Consider the following 27,247-nt stretch of genomic DNA (forward strand, 5'->3'; position numbering starts at 1 on the left):
ATAGGTTTCAGCAGAAGCTTGCGTAATTTCCATCACTGAGGTTGTTATTCCTGTAAGAAATTGTCTATTTTAAAATGTTCTGCTACTTTGTTAACTACTGGATCAAAATCCTGCTTGCTATTTCTATTTGTTGTAGCTTGTGCTGCAGGGTTTAATCAGGGGTGTCAAACATATGGCCCATGAGCTAGATCTAACTAAAACAGTTTCATCCAGCCCCTGGACTTCCCATGAATCTACTAACATGTTTATACAACCCCAGAGTCTGCACTACAGGAGACGTGATTTGTGCTCTACGTGTAGACCTTGCTAGTGTGCATCATGTGTACAGGACCATACATCAGTGTGCACTAAGGAACATTTAGTGTGCACCATCAGAGTCCATACGGACCAGTTAGAGCACCACACACTGGTGCACTGTAAAAATCACACTCCCCTTGTCCAGACTCCAGCACAGCAATCCAGCAAAACCTTGTGTACTTAGTTGCATTTAAGAGGCTCTGGAGAGGCATAAAGTAAATATAAGTAATTACCAATGGGGTTTAACTTTACCAATTTCTCGTTTAATAACTTTTGCTGAATGTAGCCCATGCCAAGCAGCAGGATATCGGATCTGGCCTACCATATGAAATGAGTTTGACACCCCTGGTTTCAGTAGTGCAGAGGGCCTTCTGCAGGCCCTCTACACCAGGGTGAACTTCACCCATACTAACTCAAAGGGGAAACTTTAAATACATCTTTTTACTTAGTCTACTGTATCACTGTGTTTCTTTTCAGATGTAAGTAGTGACATACATACAGTTGCCAGATGTACTTACGATTATGTGCAGTCCTGTACAGAAAGTGGCTGTTTGTGCCGAATACCATGGAGAAACTTTTAAAGAACAGTTCATTTTTTGTGGCAATATGAACCCTGAAAAAAGCTATAGTCTCTAAGACCTAGTGGATGAAGTAATAAGTATTATGTCCCATTCATGCCTCTAAAACCTTCCATTTGCATGCTTGCAGTGTCTTTTCAAGATGGTGGGTACTGCATAATAGAAGAGTGTAATCTGTGTATTTCACTAGCAGAGCAGAGCAGGGTAATGCTTGGAGAGTGGTAGGAAGTGAACTATTCATCTAGACATGCATATAAAATCTTTGAAAAACCTTAGTGGTGTAACTTGCATTTTGGATGGGCAAGTTTAGAAAACTAAACTCCAGAGTTAATAAAGTCGAATTTTTGTCACTTTTAAATCGTATCAGAATGCCTGTTAGTAGGATGCCTCTTAAGATTTCTGTTAGCAAGAGGAACAGTCTTCTGATTGTTAATACTAATCCCCATCCACTACCTTTTGGAGTCTGGCGTAATTCATTTCTAGCTGTAAAATCAACATTTTCAGGATTGGTTACAAAGTAACAAAAAGAAGGACACCTCAGTAATCTCTGACTGGCTGTAGAAGTCAAAAGGAAGAAACTAATCCTTTTGGCCCATATTTTTAAAGGTGTTTGGGTGTTTCTCCACCCAGCGTTGCAAGGCCTAACTGGTTTAGGAGCCTAAGGCCAGGTCTACACTATACACTTACTTTGGTATAACTACTTCACTCAAGGGTGTGAAAAATCCACACCCTGCATGATGCAGTTATGCTGACCTAACCCCTGATGTAGATAGCTGTATGTCACTGCGAGGGCCTCTTCCGTCAACATAGTTACTGCCTCTTGCAGAGGTGGATTAATTACGCCGAAGGGAGAAGCTCTCCTGTAAGAGTAGTAGTGTCCTCACTGAAGCACTACAGCGGCACAGCTGCACCTGCTGCAGTGTTTTAAGTGTAGACCTACCAAGCGTCTCAGATTAGATGGAGGCTCCTAAGTCAGTTAGACTTTGCAATGCCGAGCAGAGCAACGCCTAAATACCTTTTTAAAATATAGGCCAAAGCAATTTAGCTTTAATCATAAAATGTAGAATTGAATATTTTTAAACCCCATATTAAGTTTTCCCTTTAAATGGGGTGAGAGAGTAATTAGTTAGTTAAAATAGTCATGATGTGAGCCCAGGGCTAAAACCGCAGGAAATTTTTGAGGGATATCCTACAATACAGTGATTCTCAAACTTTTGTACTGGTGACCCCTTTCACATAGCAAGCCTCTGAGTGCACCCTCCCTCCCCCTTATAAATTAAAAGCACTTTTTAATATATTTAACACCATTATAAATGCTAGAGGCAAAGCGGGGTTTGGGGTGGAGGCTGACAGCTCGTGACCCCCTGAGGGAACCCAATCCCCAGTTTGAGAACCCCTGCTATAATACAATGTGATAAGATCATAGAAATAGCTTGTCTGTTGGCTTAGTTTCTTTGAGCCTACCCTGCTGGAACAGTCTACAGTTCTCTTCTGCCAACTCTTCAAGTCTCTTCTTTGTGTTAATGTTTATTATTTATATAGAACCATAAATATACATGATATTTTACAAACACACACAAAAAGCACTGCCCCAAGAAATACCAGTCTAAAACTCTGGCAGACAAATACACTGTATGGGACAAAAAAATCAAACAACATGTTGAGGTTACAATGGCAGTATGGTGATCAACACTGGAAGGCCTCTTCAAAAGAAGTGGCTTTTAAAAAAGGACTTGAAGATGAGGAAGGCCACATAAAGCCCTATTTCACAATTTTGTGTCTGGAGTTAGGTGCCTAAATTGACATCTAGGCACCTTTGGATAACTGAATCTCTGACCCCTAGTTAGGTACCTAAAATCTGCATATAGGTATATAGAGATTATATAATGTGGGTTTAGGCACCTCAGTTTAAGAATGTGGCTCTTAGTGAACAAGAAGTGGACGACATAAGGCATAAGGACAGAACAGAAGATGTGAAGTGAAGAGTAGAAGTCAATGGTAGCACTTAGCGGTGAAGGACTGGGTGGCATGAATGGTGTGAGAGAAGTACTTGAGAGCAGAGATACTAAAAAAGGGACATTAGAGAGTACTAACTTTTTCTCTGTGTGGTAGTAAAAGATGGGAAGCCAGTGAAGGGATTCAAGGAGGAGGAATGACCTGCTAGGAAAGGTAGGAAACTCTAGTAGCAGTATTTTGGCTGGGATGGAGGATAGGACGGGATGACAAAGAGGTGAGAATAATACTTCCCACTTTTCATGTTCAAACAGTTGGCCACAAAAAAGAAAAGACTGAAATATGGACTAGGCCAGGGGTAGGCAACCTATGGTGCACGTGCCAAAGGCAGCACATGAGCTGATTTTCAGTGGCACTCACACTGCCCGGATCCTGGCCACCCATCTGGGGGTCTCTGCATTTTAATTTAATTTTAAATGAAACGTCTTAAACATTTTTAAAACCTTATTTACTTTACATACAACAATAGTTTAGTTATATTATAGACTTATAGAAAGAGACCTTCTAAAAATGTTAAAACGTATTACTGGCATGCGAAACCTTAAATTAGCGTGAATAAATGAAGACTCGGCACACCACTTCTGAAAGGTTGCCAACCCCTGGACTAGTCTTTTAGAAGTAAAGGTAGAGAGGAAAGGATGGATTTCAGTTACATAGGGAAGGATATAGAGTAAATGATCAAGAAAACTTCAGACAATCTGACCACTATTTAAATGTCATCCTTTACTCCAAAACATTTACCACAGTATTTTCCTTTCCTATGAACAAAAAGGTAATTGTGGTGTTTCAGATACCACTGTGGAACTGTTGGCAGCTACTGACTTATAGTGTCTGCATCATTGTACATGACTTATACAAGTGGGACCATTCTCCCTCCATCTGCAGCCTAACTTGAGGAAAAGGCTTCATCTCTCTTCTCATCATCACCTGCAGCAATCTTGGGGAGGAGAAGACTCCAAACAATACCCACAATGCCCTAGCATTGTAATGGGGTTGCGGAAACATTTCATCTGCCCCTATCCATGCCCTGTAGCAGCACTCATTGCGTGGAAGAAAGGGGAGAGGGAAAGTTTCCACTCCACTCCTGTATGGCAGCATTTTCACATATCTATAGACAGTAACTGCAAACTACTTCACTATCTACCACGACTATCCATTCTGTGAATGCCCAGTCAAAAATTACCACCTATACATAATTCATTCAAAATAGGAAATAACTTATATAGACAAAAACATCCTTGTTCATATTAAGGAATAATGATAATAATTTAACATCAATAACTTCAATGTTAGTGTTACTGGAATGCAGACCAGTCTCTTAAAAGCTGTGTTTATTTATTTGACTGATATAACTCAAGAGCTGAACTAAAAACCCAAAGTCTGACATTATTCAAGTTTTTGAAGCAGAAGAATTCCTTCTCGGCTAAGTTAATCATTGCCACATTTCTATATAAAAGGAATCTTTATCTCAGAGTTTACAAACTCCTGAAAGTGGAGTTTATAACACAAAGCCTGTCAGATGTTTAACTATCATCACTATTGCAACACTATAATATTTAGCTAAATTTTTATGATGCCACCATTTTAGTGCAGATACAGTACTTCTTAAAGTCACAGACATCTAAGTACAGTCATTTGATTTAAATTCCATAAGTATAAATATGAAATACAATGTTTGGTGTTTTGCATGTCAGATATGGAATAATGTATTTGCCAAGCACTAGGGACAAGACTGATAATGGAACAGGCAGTCAAGGCACAGTGAATAATTAAAAAAACATTTTATATGCAGTACATTATTGTCATGTCATATTTAAGGGTATTACTTGGCTTCAAAAGTGCCTGGATTTGCGAGTTGTCACCTTCATGGGTTATTTTATTAGCACAATCCCTGCATTGCAAACTAATAAGGGAAACCATTTGTAATGTCTTATGATCTCTTATTCCTAATTTATGATTAGGCCTTTCTGTGCTCAACACATAGACAGACATTTCAATTGATAAGTTGATCAGCACATTGCTATGTTCAGTCACAGAACTTTTAATCACGTTAAACAAATGAGACTTTAAGGTGGCACAGTTTACATGCCTCTGACGAAGTGGGTATCCACCCACGAAAGCTCATGCGCCAATACTTCTGTTAGTCTATAAGGTGCCACAGGACATTTTGCCGCTTTTTACAGTTTACAATGGTTTGAACAAGTTCAGAGCTCAAATGATATAGCACTGCCCATGCACACAACTTGAGCAGACTATATTTCCTTCACAACTCTTAGGTTTCTGTAGAGCTTTCATATTTCACAGAAATATTTTCAAGGTATTGAAAGAACAGTTTTTTTTACATAATGCCTTAGAATTCATCTAAGGGAATAGTTAATTTCCATAGAGGTGCCCAGATTCTCAAAGCTCCCACATAGGCAGGTTTGGTCTGAATGCCACCTTTAGTGTCATGAACTATAATCTCATTTTATTAGAACTTTTATTTTAAATGTTGTTTGTTTCTATATTTTCTTTTCCATTCACATTTGAAACTTATTTTGTACCATTTCCATTTAACTTTTGAGTAAAGCTAGTGCCCTTTAACTGCTGACACGTAGAATATATAGGGAAAAATAGAGTCTGTAGTATTAATAAAGTATTCCCAAACAGAAATAAATTGAAGCACATACATTCCTTGCTTTGATACAGGTAACGTATATTATTTACTTCTGCTAACAAACCTTTCTAGAGTGTTGTAGTTTTTTTGTTTTAAATTCATACATACTGAATAGTCAGGAAATTCTAACTGAAGTATAAACTTGGGGTGGGAATTTTGGTAAACTTTTTTGGATATAAATTCATTACTACTGCAACCCTTTATCACTCTTTTTTGGAAATGAGGTTAAAAACCTTTCAGCCCAAATTTTTCAAGTGTGTGAAATGAATGGCACATCTCTGACTTCTTTAAATTTCAACTCCTGTGTGGGCAGACAAACCCTGATTTAAATCAGGGTGTGTGTGTGTGTGTGTGTTCACGCGCTTGCAAAAGTTAGGCATGCACGCCTTTGAAAATTTGACACACACAACCTCTCCCAAGATCACTATGTAGAGTTTATAAGATCTGTAGGAGTTAATGGACTATCCTTACAAAATCAGTTGCAAAGACTCTAATGGGGTCTATGAACTTAGTAGTAAAGGTTCATGTGAACTCCATGTGAACTTTTAAATATAAGCATCAATGCTTACCTGCACCTAGACCCTAGTTAAAGACATGGTGCTCAAAAAAGCCAAACAAATAATATCAGTTTTGCTAGGTTAAGGAGTTTTGTAACTATTATGTTCCCCACTCACACACACCAAAAATATTAGAAGACTTCTGCAAAGGTGAAAAAAAGCCTATTCATTTTGTAAAATTCTTAACCTTCCAGATTCATAATTAATCTGGAAGGTTAATTCCAGCACCGGCTGAGCCGGTGTTGAATGACTGTGGAGTGTGCTTTTGGCAGTTTAAAAGCTCGCTGGAGATCTCTGTATGGGAAGCTAGACTTGGGGGAAAGCAGCATCCCCGCGGTTATATCCGCGTGCTGTACCCTCCATAATATTTGTGAAGGGAAGGGTGAAACATTCAGTCAGGCATGGACCACCGAGGTTCAAGTCCTGGAGGCTGAATTTGCACAGCCAGAGAGCAGGGCTACTAGAGAGGCCCAGCACAGGGCTACAAGGATTAGGGATGCCTTGAGGGAAGAATTTGAGGCTGAAAGCGAACAGTAATGTTTGCTGCCTTGCATGGGAGTGAAGTGCAGTGGTTACACAGTTAGGATTCTATTATCCCTAAAATGATTTGCAGTGCCTGTTTCTTTACTGGGCTAAGGTATCTTTCACTATCTGCAATAATAAAGACTGTTTTCAAAGCCAAGAATTCTTTTATTGAAAATAAAAAAACTTCCTTGACAGACACACAACATTTCAGGAACCTAAAAGGGCAGGGGGGTGGTTTGGTGAACTGTACAGTCACAAGTTTGCATATGTCCTGTCTGGAGTGCTGTGCAATGATTGCTGCACTTCAGGGTGCATATACTGCATGGTGATGGGGGTTGAGTGCAGAGGGTAAGGGTCGTAGTTCTCAGGGCTGGTTGGAGGCATACAGGAGGCATACAGAACATACAGGTGTTGGAGGCAGCTGGTGGTGGTAAGAACCTGGATGCTGGGGAAGGGGGTTTTGAGCTGACATTGGGGCACAAGGGAAAAAGCTTTGGGACGGGTGGTGCGGGGGAGTAGCACGATAGTGCTCTGCCTGCATGGCTACGAGTGACTGGATAGAGTCCGCTTGGCGCGCCAGGATGCTTAGCAGCTGCTTTGTGCTTTTCCTCCTGGCCACTGCATTTCTCTGGCGGATCCTGCTTTCCCTTTCTCTCCAGTCCTGCAGGTTTTTACTCTCTCTAGCAGAGCGATCAATAACTGTTTTCAGCATGTCTTCCTTGGTTTTTCGCGGCTTCTTCCTGAGATTTTGTAGTCTCTGTGCAGTGGTGGAGACGGGCAGTCCAGCAGTCAAGGTCGCTTTTGGAAAGGCAAAAATGGCAACAGTTAACAGGGGTAGCATTGTTCATTATCTCATCCAGACAGTAATTCCCACACACTGAAGGAGTTTACAGTCTTCACTTTAGCATACTTTTCCCATACCCAAACAGAGCACACATAACCCAACAGGAGCCACGAAATGGGGACAGCAAACAGCTACAGGGGGGATCTGCACTGAACAGTCTCCCAACATTTTCCACAGGAGTTACTCCTGGAAGATATCTCGCTGCTGCGGGTCACCAGGGAAGAGCGGGAAGGTCTTCTACAGCAATGCGGATTCCACCCTGGCCCCTATGCAGCTTGCCTGTGTGCAGCAATGGTCCCCCCACCCCTCGCGGCACAGTGGCGCGGACGCGTTAGCCTGACTGGGACAAGGACCACAGTGGCTCTCCCTATAAACCTGCGCAGGCACATTGCCCACGCTCTGGCTGAAACTTTTGAGGAGATTACTGCAGCCGATTACCGCCCTGGCCCCTATGCAGCTTGCCTGTGTGCAGCAATGGTCCCCCCTCGCGGCACAGTGGCGCGGACGCGTTAACCTGACTGGGACAAGGACCACAGTGGCTCTCCCTATAAACCTGCACAGGCACATTGCCCACGCTCTGGCTGAAACTTTTGAGGAGATTACTGCAGCCGATTACCGCGACGTGATAGACCACATCAATGGGCTATTCCACATCTAGGCATGCATGCATGCAGCCTTAACCCCCCCTCCTCTCCCGAAACATTTCCACCCTGAAAATAAAAGCCGCTTACCGGTAACCTGCTCCTCTGCTTGTCCTTCGCCAAGTGCTGGCTGCTGCGATTGGCTACCTTCCTCCTGGCTTGAGAAGAGCTCCTGGCTGCATGCCTCCTGGGACTCTGGGGTGTCTTCCCCCATCCCAGTAGCTTCACTCTCGGTTTCCTCCACCCCCCGCTCCTCCTCCTCCTCCTCCTGCTCCTGTCCCACACCCTGCTCAGAAGTGTCCATCGTGGTCGTCGGATTGGCAGTGGGGTCACCCCCAAGTATCGCATCCATCTCCTGTAAAAACGGCAGGTCGTGGGGGCAGCGCCGGAGCGGCGGTTTCCCTCGCGGGCTTTGTAATAGGCACTCCACAGCTCCTTTACTTTAACCCTGCACTGCAGCGCGTCCCGGTCATGGCCCCTATCCAGCATGGACTTTGATACCTGCCCAAAGGTATCATAATTCCTATGGCTGGAGCACAGCTGGGACTGCACAGCTTCCTCCCCGCAAACACTGATGAGGTCCAGCAACTCGCCATTGCTCCATGCTGGGGCTCGTTTGCCGCATGGAGGCATGGTCACCTGGAAAGATTAACTGATTGCACTCCACACCTGGCTGAGCAAACAGGAAGGGGATTTTTAAAATTCCCGGGGCATTTAAAGGGCAGGTCACCTGAGGCCAGAGCACTAGAGTGCAAACTGATGAGCAGAGTGGCTGAACAGGAATTCTGGGATATCTCCTAATACCCTGGAGGCCAATAATAGCGCTGGTGTGTCCACACCTGACGAGCAGCGCTGGATCACCAGCGCTGCACTCGCTACACCCCAAGCAGACCAGGTGTTCAGCCAGCGCTGCAGCCAGGGAGTTGCAGCGCTGGATATGCCTTGCAGGTGTGGACAGTTACTAAGTTGCAGTGCTGGAAAGCCTCCACCAGCGCTGCAACTCTTGAGTGTAGCCAAGCCCTTAGTCATAACAGCAGGCTTTAATTTTCAGTGCCTGAATACTGTTGTATGGCCTTCCTTCCTGCATATGTGTGCGTATGTAATATCATTTAACTCTTTCTTTTCTTTTCATCTTTTAGGTCTAATTGCGCTGAAAATATCCGTAAGCATATCTTACACACAGGAAAGCATGAAGGAGTAAAAATGTATAACTGCCCCAAATGTGACTATGGAACCAATGTCCCAGTGGAATTTCGCAACCACCTGAAGGAGCTGCATCCTGACATTGAAAACCCTGATCTAGCTTACTTGCATGCTGGTAAGACTATTCTCTTGTTTGTATACAAATGTGTCACTTTTCTAAATGAGCACCCTTAAATGATTGCAATGGGAGCTCTGGGTCCTTTATGTTGCTATCATTTATTCTGAAGAAAAACATGATTTTAAAATGGACTCAATCCACTTCAAGATTTCACTAAGGGATGAAGGTGATGTATTTAGTATTGAGACCCATCTGCATTTCACACACACATTCTGTGTTTACATGTGTAAACGGGAGATATTCCCATCCAGTTTAGGTGACCACCTTTGAAACCCGGATTAATTCATGTAGAAAAATTGTTTATATTTTGTGTTCTTATTAAGAAAAAAAAGGTGGAACAACATAACGACATAAGGAAATGAGGTGCTAAATTAATACAGTATTTCAAAACTCCTGAGAGTTCACAAAAACCAGCTGAATACTTAACACTATACAATATAACAGCAGAGAAGCAGACTTTGTTAGTATTATGTGAACAAGAAGCTGCTAGAATTAAAAAAAAAATAGGATGATGTTGGTTTAATGAAATGTGTAACAGGACTACACCACAGTCTGCTTTTCCTCTTAGTGCTTCTACCTACCTTTGTGTTGAGTGTTAGTGTCAGCGTGCATTCTGGTCCTTCACTACCCTAAATGAAAGTATTGTTTTCTGTGCCCCTCAAAAAAAATAAAATAAAATACATGTAAAGAAAGTTACTATATACTAGAAGTTGCTAAGACAAAAAATGCTGATATGCTGTGTGCATAGCACTGCACTGGGGTGCTGTGGCCCTGATCCAGCAAACACATAAGCAGCTGCTTAAACTTTAAGTATATGAGTAGTCTCATTGAAGTTAATGAGATACTCATGTACTTAAAGTCAAGCAGGTGTTAAGTGCTTTGTTGGATCATGGTCTATATGAGGGACATCAAGGGACTCGCACACAAATGTGAATTAAGATTTTCTGTGCTTTGTCTTCTATAATTTATTATTATTTATTTTAAATGGTTTGTATAGAACCATTACTTTTCATGGTTCTTTACAGAGTTTAAACTACACATGGTCCCTTATTCCAAAGAGTTTCCTTTCAAAATTAAATATCAATAGAATATAAAAATAAATAAAAGAAAGAATGAGAACAAGAAGGGGAGAGAGCTAAACAAATAATGTGAGGTATAGAAATAATGAGGAAATCAGATACTTTCTGGAAGTTTTAAGTTGGAGATTGAGGTAGGACAAGGAGTAGAGAGCACAAGAATGGAAGAAAGCAAACCAAAAAATTGGGTTTTGCAGAGGGATTTGAAGGAGGACAGAGAGGATGCCTGATACACAGGAAGAAGAAGGTTAGGACTTTCCAAGGGTAGGGAGCAGCAAGAAAAAGGGTACAAAGATCAAAATGAGTGGTGGAGATGAGGAGCAATAGAAGAAGCGATGTAGTCTGGGTCAGAGCTTGAACACGAGGATAAGGAGTTGGATTTCAATTTGGAAAGAGCCAGAGAACTTGGCAGTCATAGATGGGGGAGAGCAGTCAGAGCAGTGTGAAAAACAGATTAGTTGCTGAATGTTGGAAAGAGGGGAGAGCCAGGGCAGCTAGAGAAAAGGAGGTTACTAGGGCTAAATTCTGCCTGTGATACAGATATGGGGCTTCTACTGAAGTGCTCGTGTTAAGTAAAAGCATTTGGGGGCTAAATTCAGTCAAGAAAAGTTTTCTAGAAAGACTCCTCCACACCTAAAGACTGTATGTAACACCACCCACCAGTATTAGTGGGAGCTTAGGAACTTGTATGCAAAGTAGCAAGTTACAAAACTTTCACTTGGCACCTTTATGTGCAGTCACCCAACATTTTTTAAAATCTTAGTATATTCTAAAGAACTGCATCCTTTTGTGAATGGAGGCAGTATGCTTAATTGTGCTATGTCTTTCCATTTGCCAAGTATTCTAGCCCATTCTGGAACCACTCATCATGTCATTTCAGCACATATTAGATAAAACCTGGATGTGCAAACAAAAGTCCAGTTGGCTGAATACCAATTTCACATATATCAGACAAGAGATCATGTTTCACATACTAGGAAATTAATATTGGACTTGAAGCCTATATCCAGACATTATAATCTCTTCTTATAGCAGTCACACATAACATATTTTCTTCCATTTTGAATGCTTTTACCAGTTTGAGAGAGATTCTTTATACATGTAATGGAGAATATTGGTAGAACCTATACAAGCTTTCAAAACTGTAGAAACTTTCTAAGTTTTCCCACTGTCTATGCAGCAGTGTATGTATATGTGAGAGAATTATTCATTGCTGCATACTGTGCTGAGGCTCTTCATCCTGATAGTCTTAGCAACAGGGAGAAAATTGTCATAAATATGTTTTGTACCAATGGTTCTCTATTTCTTGTACTGGCGAAACCACATATTGCTAGAGACATAGTAGGATATTGTGTAAATGTACCAGTGACTAGTAAGAATTGGTAATGTCTGTTTCAGAATTGGTACACAGAACAAGTGTGCCGCAATATCATTTGCAGAACAATCATCTCTAGAAATTGTCTGTGACTTCATGTAGGTTGCCATGCTGTCCTTCTGGAAAGTGCCAGTTTCATGAGAGCTTACAGGTGCCACCAAACCTTCAGGTCAGATGCTGAATCAAGCTTTTTTGACCCATTTCTGATGGCTGTCCATTTGAGAGTTAAAGACTTCACAAGACTTGGTCAAAAGAATAGGGGGATAACTTTGGTATTCTGGCTAACAATCCTTGCCAAAATAACACTTGTGTCAGTGTCCAATTCATGTTATTGATCACTTACTGGTTGTTGTATTTGCCCTCAGAGAAACCACAATAGCAATATTTCATTACTTTATAAAGCCCTTTAGGATAATTTGAGTATATGTGTCTCATAAACCAATTTTTTTCTCCTAGTTTCACTTGACTGTATTTCTCTTTCATTTGTTCTAATGCTGTTTTATAAGAGCAAAATCATCCCCTCTGCTGCTTTGAGTATAATGGAACTAGAAGTCATGGATCTCACTTGTGAGGAAAGGGAGAAGTACCAGGTTCATGTCATTGTACTGCACTTCCTGGGACCCCTCAGAAGCCCCTCTGCCAGAGCTCAGCAGTATTAGAGCTGCAGGGCACAGTTGGGGCACAACAGGGAATGGACCCACAGAATCCAACAGCAGTTTGCCTTGGAGATGGTAGAGGAGTCCAGTTGGATTTTCAATTGGCAGTTAGTTCTGAGTGAAGTAACACTAACTTCTAACAAACTCCGCCACTTAGCTATTAGTGTGACATTATAGGTATTTTGGGGGCAATAGTAGCGAGTGTCTTGAAGGAGCCTTACTTGTGGGGGAGGTGGGTGGGGGTTAGTCCTGTATGCAGAAATCTCTACATCCATAGGGGTGAGGTGGGGTGAGAAGTGGGGGCCCAATCCACTTGGAATGTTTGAAATCCTTCCTAACTCAAAGAATTAATACAAACATTGCCACAAAGTCAGTCAGTCTTACAACTATATTCCTTAGTAAACCACAACAGATACCCCTACACCTCTTACAGCAATAGTGATCAAAGAGAATCTTTTTTCTCTCTAATCCTTTCTACTTAGTCTTTAAAAGGCCTTGCATTTGAACAGCAGACCTTTTTTTAAAAAAATGTGCTTATGAAAGATTCTGTTTTAACTCCAGTCCATCGCTGAAACAAATGCACTTAAAACATAGTCCATGTTAACCCAAATGCTATATTTCAACCAGATTATTTAACTATTTTATTTGTATACAGTTTTTCATACAATTCTGTTTTTGAAAATTTCACTATGGGTGGTGCTGTATAATATCATGCAGTAGTATAAAATCCTGAAAGTGTTTTATGCCTACTCTTGAAGTATTCTCTGGCCCACTTTCTCTAGTATCTGCAGTATTTATGCACTGGGAATTTTGTGAGCAGAAATCCAGTGAATCACAATAAGCATTTATTTGCTAAAAGGTTCACATTCATAGCAAGGTGATAGATTTTACAACTATCCAAGGACAGAGGGGAAAAAAGTCTACTTTAGTACTAGGTTAGGGGAGGCTAGCAGACAATATTTGCAGTAACGGGAAGATCATTTGTTCCTCATGTAAGGAATATGATCTTTCATTGTTATAACTGAGAAACACACAGAGATCTGTAATTACAAATTAAAAATCATCTGAGGGAGGGATCTGGAGACATGATGAAACAGTCTCTTTGTTAAGGGTTTTCTGGTGGTGGCTCTTTTGATGACATCCTTTGGTTAATAGCATTCTCACTTCTGATTCACTTACAGAGTGACTCACTGACCTCTAACTTTTGATATCTTATTAGCTGTTTCAAGTTCCACCTGAAAAGTGCTAATGGGTTAGGTAAATGTGCCATTTGATGTTATTCTAAATGAGCTAGTAATAATCTTACTCTTGTAGTCAATATTCTCTTTATTTACAGTGCACCAGAAAAAACTCTGATCTGTCCTTTTACAACTGTATAGCACTTTTATTTTCTCCCCTTCCCATGAGCGGTATTACTGATGAAGTAAAAACTGAGGACACAGTAAATTCCAGCTTTATTGTCAACTAATTACTAATGTTTACCACTAATAATTCCAGAAGAATTAAGAATATGCACCATGCCAAGATGCTCATGTTAATAATTTTGAAGTGTATTGTAGATATTTATTAGCAAGAAGATTTTAAGAATATATTATTGTTTTTATTATTTACTTACGAGCCAATAATGCTCTCAGCATCACACAAAACACAAACAAAGGCAATCCCTGCCCTCCAATTTACAATCTGAAAATTCAGAGATTCAAAGAATAATAGAGTGTGTGTGTGTGTGTGTGTGTTTAAAATGTTTCTCTTTCACATGAGCCCCTTTTGAGATTTTTACTGGTTCCCATCAGTCTTATATGTCCTCTTCTGCACTGATTGACAATTATAGCCTGCTTTCTCTTTGGTATCGGCAGGGGTCAAAGGGCAGACTTTTGAAAGGTCTGTAGTTATTTGTGTTTCTGATGCATTGAAGTATTTTAGGGTTTTCTATAGTCCACATCACTGTAGTGTCAAGAGTGCTTGTAGGAAGGAAAGTGAGTGGTATTCATTGCTGGATTTTGTTTGTTTGTTTCATTTTTTTATGTGTCTAATACTTTCAGGGCAGGTCTACACTAAGGGCGGGGGTCGAACTAGGGTACGCAAGTTCAGCTACATGAATAGCGTAGCTGAACTCGAAGTACCCTAGTTCGAACTACTTACCCGTCCAGACGCCGTGGGATCGAAGTCCGCGCCTCCAAGGTCGACTTCGCCACCGCCGTTTGCAGTGGTGGAGTACCGGAGTCGACTGGAGCGCGCGGGGAGTTCGAACTATCACGTCCAGATTAGACGCGATAGTTCGAACTCCGCGAAGTCAAACTCACTGTGTCGACCCGGCAGGTAAGTGTAGACTAGCCCTCAGTTATGGAAAAAGGACTGTATCAAAGAGAAAGTCTTGCACTGTGCCCTACAGTTAGACTGTGGATTAATCTAATCTCTTCCCAAAATTCATGCCACAGCCACATCCCCATGATCAAGAATTTTTTTATCTCCTGCTCTCAGATACTTTGTGTTGGGCATCTTAAGCCATGTTGACCCAGAGGAGCTCAGTTATCTGGGTGGGCCCTGGATAGAATTGTAGTTCTGATGTAATCAGGTTCTCACCTGTTAAGGAATTTGAAGATCAGGACCAAGGCCTTGAACTAGTAACAGAAGTGGACTGAGAGCCAATAGAGAGACCAAGACACAGGGCTGATCTGTTTAGAGTCATTTCTCATTGAGAAGGTAGGTGGCCACTTTCTGCTCAAGCTAGAGCTTCTGCATTGCATCAACCTTCAGAATCAGGAAAAATGTATTACGGAAGTCCAGTTGGGAGGTGACAGATGCCTGGATCTCTGTGGACAGATGCTTGACTGGGAATACAGGTTGATACGTCCAAGCATCCTGGAGGAGGAAGAGGAAAGTATTTTTCACCACTCATGCTACATGATCATTCAGGTTTAATAATGAGATGACCAGGAAGCCTTGCACCATTTTGACAAATAAGGGAGGGGAAAGCAGAAGGGCTTGGATGGAAGCTGTGGGAGAACAGTATCCCAGCATGTTTTTCAAAGTGTTTCACCCTTTCAGTAATACTGGATATTACTCTGGTTCAGTTTGAGCCACCTCTTCTTCATCTAGGAGCTGTTCTCTTGTAAGCATTGTGACATCTTATAAGAATACGTAGATGTACATCTTGGTGTCACCAGTCTATCATTGGCAGCAGAGACCATAGCATCTCACCATTTTCCAAATAGTCTCATATAAATATTAAAAGTGAAGGTAAAATGTTCCTTTGAGGGAAGAGGAACAGTTTACCTATCGCTATTTTCTTGGGCTTGTTGGAGAGGAATGATGCTATTGTAGGGCAGCTAGCTGTGTCATGCAAATGTGGACAACTGTTTCAAAAGCTTGTCGAGTTGTATGAGTACTGAGATGTGATCGCTATCCATAGTCATAAAGAGGCTGTCCTTTAGTGCTCCCATGCGGTCATGACACATGTCACATGTTGTTGGGACTTTGTTGTCAATTCTTTCTCAGTGATTTTTTCTAGGAGTGGAAGGTTGGAAGCATGCTGGTCCTATGAGTTTTTCTCCTGTCATTATGTTTGTTTGTTTGCAGCATGATCCCCAAGAATGAGCAGGGGGGTTAAAAGTCAGAAGATCCTGAGTTCTAATCCTTGCTGTGTTACTAACTTGTGTGAGCTTGCTCTCTGCCTCCTTTTCCCCATCTGTAAAATAGCTGCAGGAATGCTTAATTTACCTAGCTATTATGATTAATTATTTGTATGGAACTCTGAGCACATAAAGCTCGATACAGCATATTGAAAAAAAGATTGAAAAGATTAATTTGGATGTGAATTAAGCTAAACCAAATTAAGGACACTTTAATTCTGAGTAACAGCATTCATACAGGGGTTTAACGGGGATTAATTAATTCACTTTAAAAGTTAATTTGGATGAGTGTCCCTATGTAGACAAGCCCTTTGTCTGACTGCAGATATACTTGCCTAAAATAATTTTCCTTCTAGTATGTAGTTAAATTCTCCATAAAATACGTGAGAACATTCATTAAAAAAAGATGTTAAAAGAACCCTACTGAAATGCAGCTTTTTTGTTGGCAATATCCCTACTGTATTATTGGCGCCTTAGATCAGAAATTCATGGGAAGGCAGTTCAATGAATCATCTGTTTAGTACGTTAGGCCTTCATCCTGCTCTTTTCTATTTTGGTTTAGGCGGAAAGTACTATAGCTGTGTTTTTAATTCTTTCCAGAGTATGATGAATAAAAGGAAAAGTTTCCAATGAAGTCTCATTCACTGATAAATATAGGAAACCCTTTTCTAAGCTATTACGAGTGAGCCTTCCAAAACTTTGTACTCTTCTGTGCCCCACATAAATTTCTCTTGCAGTTTCCTTAGCTTCTGAGAAACAAGGTTACACAGGCAAACTTCAGTGTGATTACATCATCAACAAGGGACAAAATTGTGATCCTATCAGTTGTAACAGTTGCAATATTCATGAATGGAATCCTGAAAGTTCAAATAGTTAAGCCCAAATGAAATTGTGATCTTTCTCCCACTTGACAGCTACATTTATCAAATTATTAAGGGGAAAAATTGATTGCTAAAAGTTATAGTGTGATCTATTATGTGATTTTATCAAGGTATAACTGTATTACCAAGTGGAAATTGCAGTCTTATTCAGAACGTGAATTGAACACACACAATTTCATAACATAACAATTACACTATTGTTCTGGCAATTTTGTTTCCATTCTTAACATTTTTGTTTCTTTTCTTGCTCCCTTTTTTCTTGAACATCCTTTTTCTAACTGTTACATTAGAAAATAAAAATAGGAAGATGGGGCAGGGAAATTGAATAATGAAAATTTACACTAATCAGTTTAATTTCACCTCATGTATTTCAATTCATCAAACCAGAAAAACATTAAATCATATGCTGCATATTAATTAACAGGTTGAAATACAGAAGCCGACTGGGTGCATATACAAAACTGTATTTCTTGCCTGGGATATATAATCTTGTTTGCAGCCATGTTTAAGTTTTTCCTTGGTACAATTTCATTGATATTTTTTACTTCCACAAAAGAGAAAGGTACATTTTAAATGCTGTAATTTTAAAAACAAAATAAAAAATCTGTCATTGTTATAGTAGATACTCAAGTCAACTAGAAACTATTACTGTAGCAGAATATTGCTTGGGTTCCTAGCTAGATAAAACAGTATTTTTGATGGCTGGTATAGGTAAAAAAAAAAAAAGAAGCAGCAGCAGCAGCAACAGCTCTGCTTCAAACAGGTTCGCTCATGTCACAGCTATTAGTGCCAGTCTTTCAATAGCATGTCAGATTGATTGGCAGACAGTCCCTTTCCTCTTTAGTGAAGAATAGTAATTTTCGTGTGTGCTTGAAATAAAAACCTAGCATAAATGATTTTCTGTTTGTAAAGGAGGAAGCTAGGTTTCTTGCAACCTATGTACATTACTTTGTATTGTGTTTCACAGAAAATTAAGCTAGGTAAAATCCATTTGATTATTTTTGTCACTCTCTTCTAGCACTAGACTTTATATGCCTGAGGAAACAGCCATCTGACAGTACCTTTCTCTGTATAGGAATGACCTATAGGTAGGGCCCTACCAAATTCACGGCTGTGAAAACGCATCACAGACCGTGAAAACTGGTCTTCTCCCATGAAATCGGGATTTTTGTGTGATTTTACCCTATACTATACAGATTTCATGGGGGGAGCAGCATTTCTCAAATTGGGGGTCCTGATCCAAAAGGAAGTTGCAGGAGCATCGCAAGATTATTTTAGGGGGGTTACAGTATTGACACCCTTACTTTTGTGCTGTGTTCAGATCTGGGCGCCCTGCCAGCAGTAGCACAGAATAAGGGTGGCAAGACCAAACGATGCCATCCTGACTTCTGCACTGCTGCCTTCAGAACCAGGCAGCTGGAGAGTGGTGGCTGCTGACTGAGGGCCCAGCTTTGCAGGCAGCAGCACAGAAGTAAAGGTGGCAGTACCATACCATGCCATCCTTACTTCTGCGTTGCTGCCGGTGGTGGCAGCTCTGCCTTCAGAGCTGGGATCCTGGCCAGCAGCCGCTGCTCTCCAGGTGCCCAGCTCTGAAGGCAGCGCCGCCGCCAGCAGCAATGCAGAAGTAAGAGTATCAGTACCGTGACCACCACCCCCACAACTCCTTTTTGAGTCAGGACCCCTACAATTACAACACTGTAAAATTTCAGATTTAAATAGCTGAAATCGTGACATTTACAATTTTTAAAGTCCTCTGACCATGAAATTGACCAATGTGGACCGTGAATTTGGTAGGCCCTAGCTATAGGCTTTGCCCTTTTTAAATAGCAGGTGGGGTGAAACCCTGTTGAGATCATGGAGCCTTTTTTTTCCTTTCCCTCACTATAAGCTGCATATGTGGTTTGCATAGCCACTGTTGCAGAGCAACAAAGGCTGAGCTGAATTCCTTTTACAGCTACCTCATCCTGTCAGTCAGATCAGCTAACAGGTGTTGCTGTTGAGTGACTTGGAGTAGGGAGAGCTACTGTGAGCTTGTGTGCCATTCTTGCATCAAGTAGAGGTGCTGACGTGAGTGCAGGTCCATGGCCGCCTTCCTCATCAGCCTGTTAGATGGCTAGCACTGGCAGTAGCACTGTACTTGTGGAGTTCCTATGCAAACCTCATGGGATAGATAAGTCCTACAGAGCATTCCGATGTCCACCATTAAGGAAATTAGGGCTCTGAACACCATTCTAATGATCACACCAGGACTATGTGAGTGTTTCTGTCGCTTCATGTAGCAACATTGCCACATATCTGTATGCTCTCGTCAGTGTCCCTCTATATATACCTTGCTCCTAAAGATTTTCTTGCTACATAACATAAACTATATCAACATTTCCCAATATTCACATCTTGACACTCCAAATTCTCCATTTTTAAACTCTGTCCTTCTTAATGCTGTAAAACCGAGGCGCAGAGTTATGTCAGCATCACTGTTTGCTGTGGATTTTTCTGGAGAAGACTGATGAGTGTGCAGCCCCTCAAACTTGTTTCCATGTCCCGATTTCACAGGTTATCTTCTAGTCCTTGTCACCATGGCATTTAGAAAGTGCCAGAGGTAGAATGAGGGATTAGATTGGTTTATACATGTGAGTCTGTGATTGTCATCTGGAATACCGAGGGTAGTAGTGATCCTGATGGGTACTGACAGGATCCACATCCTTTGTGCTTCACTCTCCAGGCCTACCCTGAGATCATCACATGAGTATATGATATCTTCCAGGGTGAGCCTTTACTTCTGGACAACCTGTGCCTCCGTGATGTGTTGGAAGGTTTCCTTTGGCTTATTGACCATTTGCGGAGGGTTTTGGGTGTCTTCTGTGTCTCTGAGCTAAGGCTAGCCAGATAGCCCTTCTTTTTTCCCTTACTTGCTTCAAAAATATGGTTCATAGCATGGTTGAATGTGGTTCTGCAGCCAGTAGTTGGCATAGTCTCTACCTTATGTAACATACCCCTAGAAATACTCTTCTTCAGACCCCTACCTTCTCTTACCTTCAAGGCATGCTGTCTTGCAACTCTCCTATAGTTCGCCTCCTGCCCATTCTTAGGCTACAGATCCCTTAGCAAATGCTAGCTCCTTCGCTCTCTTATCTGTTGTTATTCCTGTGCATTTAATTGAAGTCAACAGGACTACTCATGTGCTTAAAATTAGGTCTGTGCTTAATTACTTTGTTAAACCAGGCCTTAAGGCACCATTGACACAACTAAGGCAGAGGCACCTTGCTGAGCACACAGAGTCCTCTGAGCCCTTTTGAAAGTCCCGGTTGAGCAGCCGTCTCCTAAACTACATATTGTACCTGACCTCTTTAGCAGTCAGCCTCATAACACTCAGAGGACTAGGCTGTAACAAAGCACCTGCTCTGAAAACTTCTGAAGTTGCCAACCATGTGCTGAGCTCCAGCTGGAGTGCACAAAAAAACATTTCCCATCCTGCATAGATGGAAGAATCATTGATTAAAAGATGATCAGACTCCTCTTCTAGGCAAGCTATTAGTCCATTACATTTATAGATAAAGTCATCCTTCAGGTGGAACATATCAAACACTATTTTATTGCCTTATTTGGAGCTAAAAATAGTATGTACTTAGCATAAAACTTTAAATGCAAAGAGGAAATATTATAATATAGATGTACAAGAATTCCCTGAGGCACCACAACTGGAAAGGACGTGAATGTTGAATTTTGCTAGAGTATACATATGCATAATAAATAGTATACACTAAATTTAAATAATAAAATTATAGTTTAGTGTTGAATTATCAGTGCTTTCAAAGACTATGAAAAGATAAAATAGTCTACAACAATAGAGAATTAGAATAGTCAGAAAAAAGTTCTGAGAAGAAAACAATGAAATAAAGAACTATTCCAAGAACTATATGAATTCAGAAATAAAGCGACACCTACTATTTCATTGGAGTCATACAGATTTTTTGTAATGTGGAATGCACCAAACTACTAAAATTTTAATTTTTCTTATTAGCAAAAACTCTTATGAGTGGCTATCCCAGTCCATTACACAATCTGAAGTTATGGTAGATTCATAGGAAATATAGTCATTCTGTTTTCATGTGAGCTAAGTGTACGTATTGATAAGATAAATAAAACGTTTAAGAAGAATGTCAAACTACAAGTTTAATTGTAAATAGCAGCTGTAAATTTAATATAAAAGCATAACAATACTGTAGTGTGATCACAATTATGAAGAGATGACTGCACTGCTTGAGTGTTTAAACTGACAATGCTCCCAAGACCTAGGGGCACTATATTTCAGTATAACCACATCTTAGAGTATATTATTGCCTACATAATATCACCACCTGTTGGCCTTTCTCACTACAGCTGTATATTGTGTGCTTTTTATTTTGTCCTTCAGCAGTGTTCCTGTCTCCTTCCTGATCGTATTGCATATTTTCCTTCTTTGTGTCTTTTTAGATGCTTATACTACCATACAGTTACCTGCACTAAAAAAGTACACTGTTTGCTGTAACTGAACTGATTGGTATAAATTTTTTTATGCAATTTGCTTTAATTTGCCTTCCAACTCGGTCTCATCTCAAGTCTTGAATATTGGCTTTTAGTGATTGAATTATATGAATAAATAGACCCTGATCCAGCAAAGCAGTTAAGCATGTGTGCAACTTTAAGCACGTGAGCAGTCCACTGAAATCAGTTATGTATATTCTCAAGTGCTTTGCTAGACTGGAACCATGGTGAGTAGCTGGGCCCTCAACAACAATCACTTTGGTGACTCACTAAACCCTGGCACTCCATGCTAAAAAGTTTTTATTTAGGATTTCCTTTTGTTTGCTTTCTCTGATTAGATGTATACCAAACTAGTATTTCTTGACTCTGAATCTTGGTTATTAACCTTTTGTAATTAAGATACTTTGTCTATTTGACACGTATTGCTCTTTTTTACTTTTCTAATTTACATTATACTTCCAATAGTTCTTTATAATTTTTCCCATTTTTTCATTTGCCAGGTCTTTGGTACCTTTCAAATGCTAAATGCTGTTCCATATATCCTTAGTAACCAGGCTGGATTTTTCTGGCCTTTTTAATATTTAGTTTTTATTGGATGAATGTAGATTGCACCTTCTTTAACTGTGCCTTAAATAATTGCCACTTAAGGGAATTAAGAAGTACAAGGGAAGGAAAATGCTGACCCATAGACTAAGCAGAGGGGGAAAACATTCCCACTGGGTCCAATTTCATAAGAAGGACCATCAGGATAGTGACTAGGACCTGAAATTATGGGCTGAATGACCTCTAAAAAATTATCAATTCAAAGAGGAGCTTGTCTATAATTGTTTGCACTAAAGAAAGTGGGGATAGGGAGAAATCCCATAGAAGGAAGGCTACTTCCTTATTCTTGGTTAACATATGAAATGAAATTATGATATTGTACTATGTAGTTTATGTGCAATGTCAGAAGATCATATAGTGGGTCAGTTCCAAAAAGGCAGATCAAATATGTTGAATTTCAAAGGAATATTTTAATACATGTCCTCTATAATCCTATTCAAACACAGTACAATATATTCATCAGTACTATAATATAAGAATCTGGTAAAAGTGATGAAGAGAATGTGAAATATAAGGGACCTTGAAGACCACTGCTAAATGCACATAGATTGTTTTCTCCTTTAGCTATATTGTCTAATTCTCATATAATATGCCCTGGCAGTAAGGGGGCCATAAAATAGGTGCAAGTGACATATAAATTACAAAGGGGCCTTAGTGTAAATAAACATAGAGGTCTGTAGTCTTTTGGAAAATGTCAATCGCTGATCTAGACTTCTAGACATTGGACTAAATTCACTGCTGGTAGAATTGAATGCAGTTCCATTGATTTCAATGAAATTTCACCCATTTACACCAACAGTGAATTTGTTCCATTGTCTTCAGAAAGGTGGGGATAAGATGTACGGAGGCAAAATTGTAAGCTGGTCTCTTAGCACACAGTGAAGAATATTTTCAACTACTGTACAATCAGCTAATATTATTAATATTATTCATGACACCTCTTTTTTTTTTTTCCAAAAAAAGTTTCAACAACCTAGGTGATTGTTACCAGAAGGTTTTTAAAGGAAAGCTTGATGCTCTGTAACTAAAGGACAAAGCTGGTTACTATCTGACATTCAGGAATTGAAATGTAGGGGTGGTCAATGCGTCTGCAAACAAGGCATTAGGACAGCTGCTATGTTACTACTGTAAGTTTGTACCTGTCTGTACCTGTACCTATTGCCAAAAATGTGCATTCTGTTCTATCTTACTGCATCTGTCCAAAGACCAGGAAATAATAGTAGGTGTAAATTCCTAGAACTTCATCTCCAGAAGATTTACAAAAAAATCAAAATATCTACTTTGAAGTAAAGAGCATCTTGTGATAGTGACAAAGATAAACCCTAATTATTTTGGCTCAGGAGACATCCAAATCTTTCAGATTCTGGAAATTCATTTTATCTGAATTTTGGATTCAGAGTGCACAGCTGACATTCAGATAATTGGAGTTTGAAAATTCTTGGCAGCAACTATTTAACCACTTAGATGAAAAAAAATTCTGTCACAATAGTTTTTTTTTAAATGTCAAGGAAGTAATCATAAAGAAAAGGGTGAACTTTGGGGAATATAGTTTTAAAATGTCTAAAGTCCATGGACATGAGTTTGTACCACAAAACATGTGTATGCCAAACAGAGTGAATTTACTGGCATAAAAGTTTTTAATGTGATTAGAAATTTAGCCTTACTAAAGGCAAGATTTGGCCCTAACAGTCCATTATTGTGGTCCTTTGTGTCACTATATTGTTTGTTGCTGAGCTGCTTCTTTGTCCAGCCATGCTGGAGAAGGACAGGAGACACGGGGGGTGGTTTAATTAGTCCACAGTTTTATTTCTAATTGTCAGGAAGTACCCTGCAGATAAAAGTATACAGTGCAGGTAATTCCATAATCATTTACACAGACCGGGTTGGGGGGAGGGGAGCTGTTAGCCCCCTCCCTTTTCCCATCCAGGTCCCCAGCATCCCTCAATCTTTCAAATTTTTCTCTTCAAGGGGTGCCTCTGCTCCTCTCCACTTTGGAAATCATAGCTTTGCATTCAACATCTGCCATCCAGATATAGAAAACAGCTGCTTTTTTTAAATAAGGAAAATGGGTTTACAGCTTCCAATTTATTTCCTCCTGTGACTATGAAGGAGGAACTCTCTTTAGCTGTCTTTGTAAAGTCTACCCTCATTTGAACATAATGATTTCAAACTTTGGATGTCCATTACCTATTAGGACCTGGCCACTTCCCCCTCAAATGAGGGTTATGGGGGGGGGCTATAAAGGAGAGGGGGTTGGCTCTCTGCTGTACCAGTCCCAGTAGCCCCACCTGCACCCCCATTTCTGCTCCTTTAAAGGATACCTCCTTTAAATTCTTTCCAGTCTATTTTATCTGATCATATCTCTTCCCTAAAGAATACCTGTATTTGCCTCATACTTACATCATGAGTTGCGACATCATAGCCTAATGCCTGTTTCATGTTTGTCCCAACTAAGCCCCAAACCCACTATGGGGAATGCAAAAAAAAAAAAAACCCACTTCACCTTGGCCAATCTGGCAGTGAGCGAAAAAATTCCTTTGCAGCTCTCCAAGAGAGGAGCGACTAGCATATAATCCCCACAATGGATCATGACAAAACCTGGTATTTAACTATTTCCAAGAGTGAGAGAGAGAGGGTGCTGCTCTGCCTGGTCCAGGGAAAAGAGGGCTTTTTCCTGCACAAGCATGGACTTAAATAGTCTCCTTTCTCTTCTGGTCACCGGGGGTGGGTGTATGGGATGGGTCAGTGTCTCCTTGTTTACCTGGTCTGATAAGCTGCTGCAGCAAATCACTCTCTGGCTGTCTAGCTTTACAAGGGGCCACACACCTTTTCCTACAAGCCAGACAACAGTCCCCACTGCTTAATGTGCAGTGAGGTCATTCTATTAGCCTTCACAGCATACAGGGTTTAACTTGGCATCTCTCAAGACTCTCTGTGATGTTTGTTCAGCAGTTTGCTTTACATCCATCCACTCATGCAAAAATTTGAAAATGTTAAAAGTCATGGACCTATTTTTCAAAATATGAGAATCATGAAATCTGCCAGCTGCAATTAAAATCTAGCCTTACGTCTATCATATATCAGCAGAGCTAAAACAATAGTAAAATATAACCCTCCACCATCTCTTTATTTTTAAAGTTCTGGGTTGTTCAATGCATAAACTGTTCCTTAAACCTTTCAGCTCATGGGATTGACCAGTTAAGCAGACATATTTATTTTGATGTGTACAGGGATTTCAAATTTAGAACAAAATGATAAAAGCTTAGAATATAAAACAAATGAACTAAGCAGAAAAGCAGTGTGTCTGTTGGACATCCAAAGTTTGAAATCATTATGTTCAAATGAGGGTAGACTTTACAAAGACAGTTAAACAGTCATTAACAGTCACAGGAGGAAATCAATTGGAAACTGTAAACCCATTTTCCTGTTTTCTATACCTGGATGGCAGATGTTGAGTGGAAAGCTATGGTTTCCAAAGTGGAGTGGAGCAGAGGCACCTGTTGAAGAGAAAAATTTGAAAGTTTGGGGGATGCTATTTGAGCCTGTACTAAAATGAGTAAATAGTTCTCTGTGGTAAGGTTCTTCGCCATTGAGAATGCTGGGAAAGAATTATTTAAAGTTAACTTTATGGAGAGAACAGGGCTTCTTATTCTTGAAGGTTGCAGTAAAACTGTTGTAGCTTTCATGCATCCAGTGGGGGGGAAATAACGTTTGATGTTTCAGGAGCATGCTTTTTTATAACGTAATTCAGCTTTGAGCATGAAGTACTTTTAGATAGGTGGCTGTGCAGGTTCATAAAAGTGGCTCATGACCTGATGATTACCCTGTTGGTAAGGTGAGTGCCCATCATTTATCTGGTGAGTCTGCTGTACATTATGTGGAAAGAATGTTTTCATGTGACAACTCTCAAATTTGAAATGAAACACTGATAGGTGCATTTGATTTTTGTTTTTATTTTCAAAAACTCTCTTTATAGTTTGTCAGTTTGTAAGCTCTGCTTTCAGCTAAAATAACAGTTGTTTTTTCTCCCAAACCATCGTTTTGGAAACCAGTATGTATCCTGTCATGTTAACAGTAATGGGTGAAGTAAACTGATTAGAGTCATTTTTGCCATTCATTTTCTTAAAAAATCAGTTGAAAATTTGTGATCCAAAAAGAGAGAATATTGTATAGTTCTGCTGAGATTTTTGATCGTTCCTGACACTGATTGACAGAAAGAGGGTTTTTTTTTGTTTGTGTGGGGTTTTTTTTGTTGGAATAAGAAAAAAATACAAATGTTACTAAAAGCAATGACAAATATAAAATTGCACTTCTCTTCAGTTACATTTTAGAGATTTTGATAATAAAGCTTTTAGTGTATTTGATTTTAGCTCCCATTGACACAACACTACACTTCTCAAAGCAGCTACTTGTTTTTTCATAGGTTGTTGTACATGGGATACTGACTTCACCATTTAAGTCTAAGACTAATACGATGGTGAAATGTGAATGTCTACACTCTTGGTTAGGCGTTGCTATTTAATACTAACATTTCAAAAAATTAAAAGGAAGTATTGCCTCCTGTGTCCAATCATATTTAATCATAGCGTAATCGTGTCTATTTAGAAAGAGCTATTTGATTTCTAAGACAATTTGTCTCTCATTCTGCAAAGACTTATGCATATGAGCAGTCCCATTGAACTAATTGTGCACATAAAGTTGTTCATGTGGTTGCAGGAGCAGGGCCCATGTTAGAATAGTTTGAGAACTTGTGTTCTTGTCTAGGTCTGTAGAAAATGCTTTTTTTAAATAGTGTTTTTACTCAGTCCATACTACCTGGCAAAACCGTGTCATAAATAGTTTTAGCAAGACCTGTGTTGACTGTATTAAACACACTTTAATGCTCTGTGTAGGTGGATCCCTATTGACATTGATTGGTCTTGACCTTAGTAAATTTTCCTAATATGTAATTGGAAACTAAAAAAATCAAAAAACAAAATTAGGCACGTAAGTTCAGTGTTATCTAGAAAGAACTCCAACATGCGGCACAAGAAGTTTCTATAAACAATACACTGCAATATTTTCAGTA

At 40.0% G+C, this 27,247-nt stretch overlaps 1 protein-coding gene across 1 annotated transcript in view; it reads left to right on the forward strand.

Annotated features, from left to right (window-relative positions):
* Positions 1-27,247, forward strand: part of ZNF407 (zinc finger protein 407) — a 398,789-nt gene that overhangs the window by 260,776 nt on the left and 110,766 nt on the right. The window contains exon 7 of the mRNA XM_045007628.1: positions 9,251-9,429. Within this exon, the coding sequence (XP_044863563.1) occupies positions 9,251-9,429 (179 nt within the window). The remainder of the gene's footprint in view (positions 1-9,250; positions 9,430-27,247) is intronic.

This window comes from Mauremys mutica, chromosome 2 (assembly GCF_020497125.1).
Source record: "Mauremys mutica isolate MM-2020 ecotype Southern chromosome 2, ASM2049712v1, whole genome shotgun sequence".
Lineage (NCBI taxonomy): Eukaryota > Metazoa > Chordata > Testudines > Geoemydidae > Mauremys > Mauremys mutica.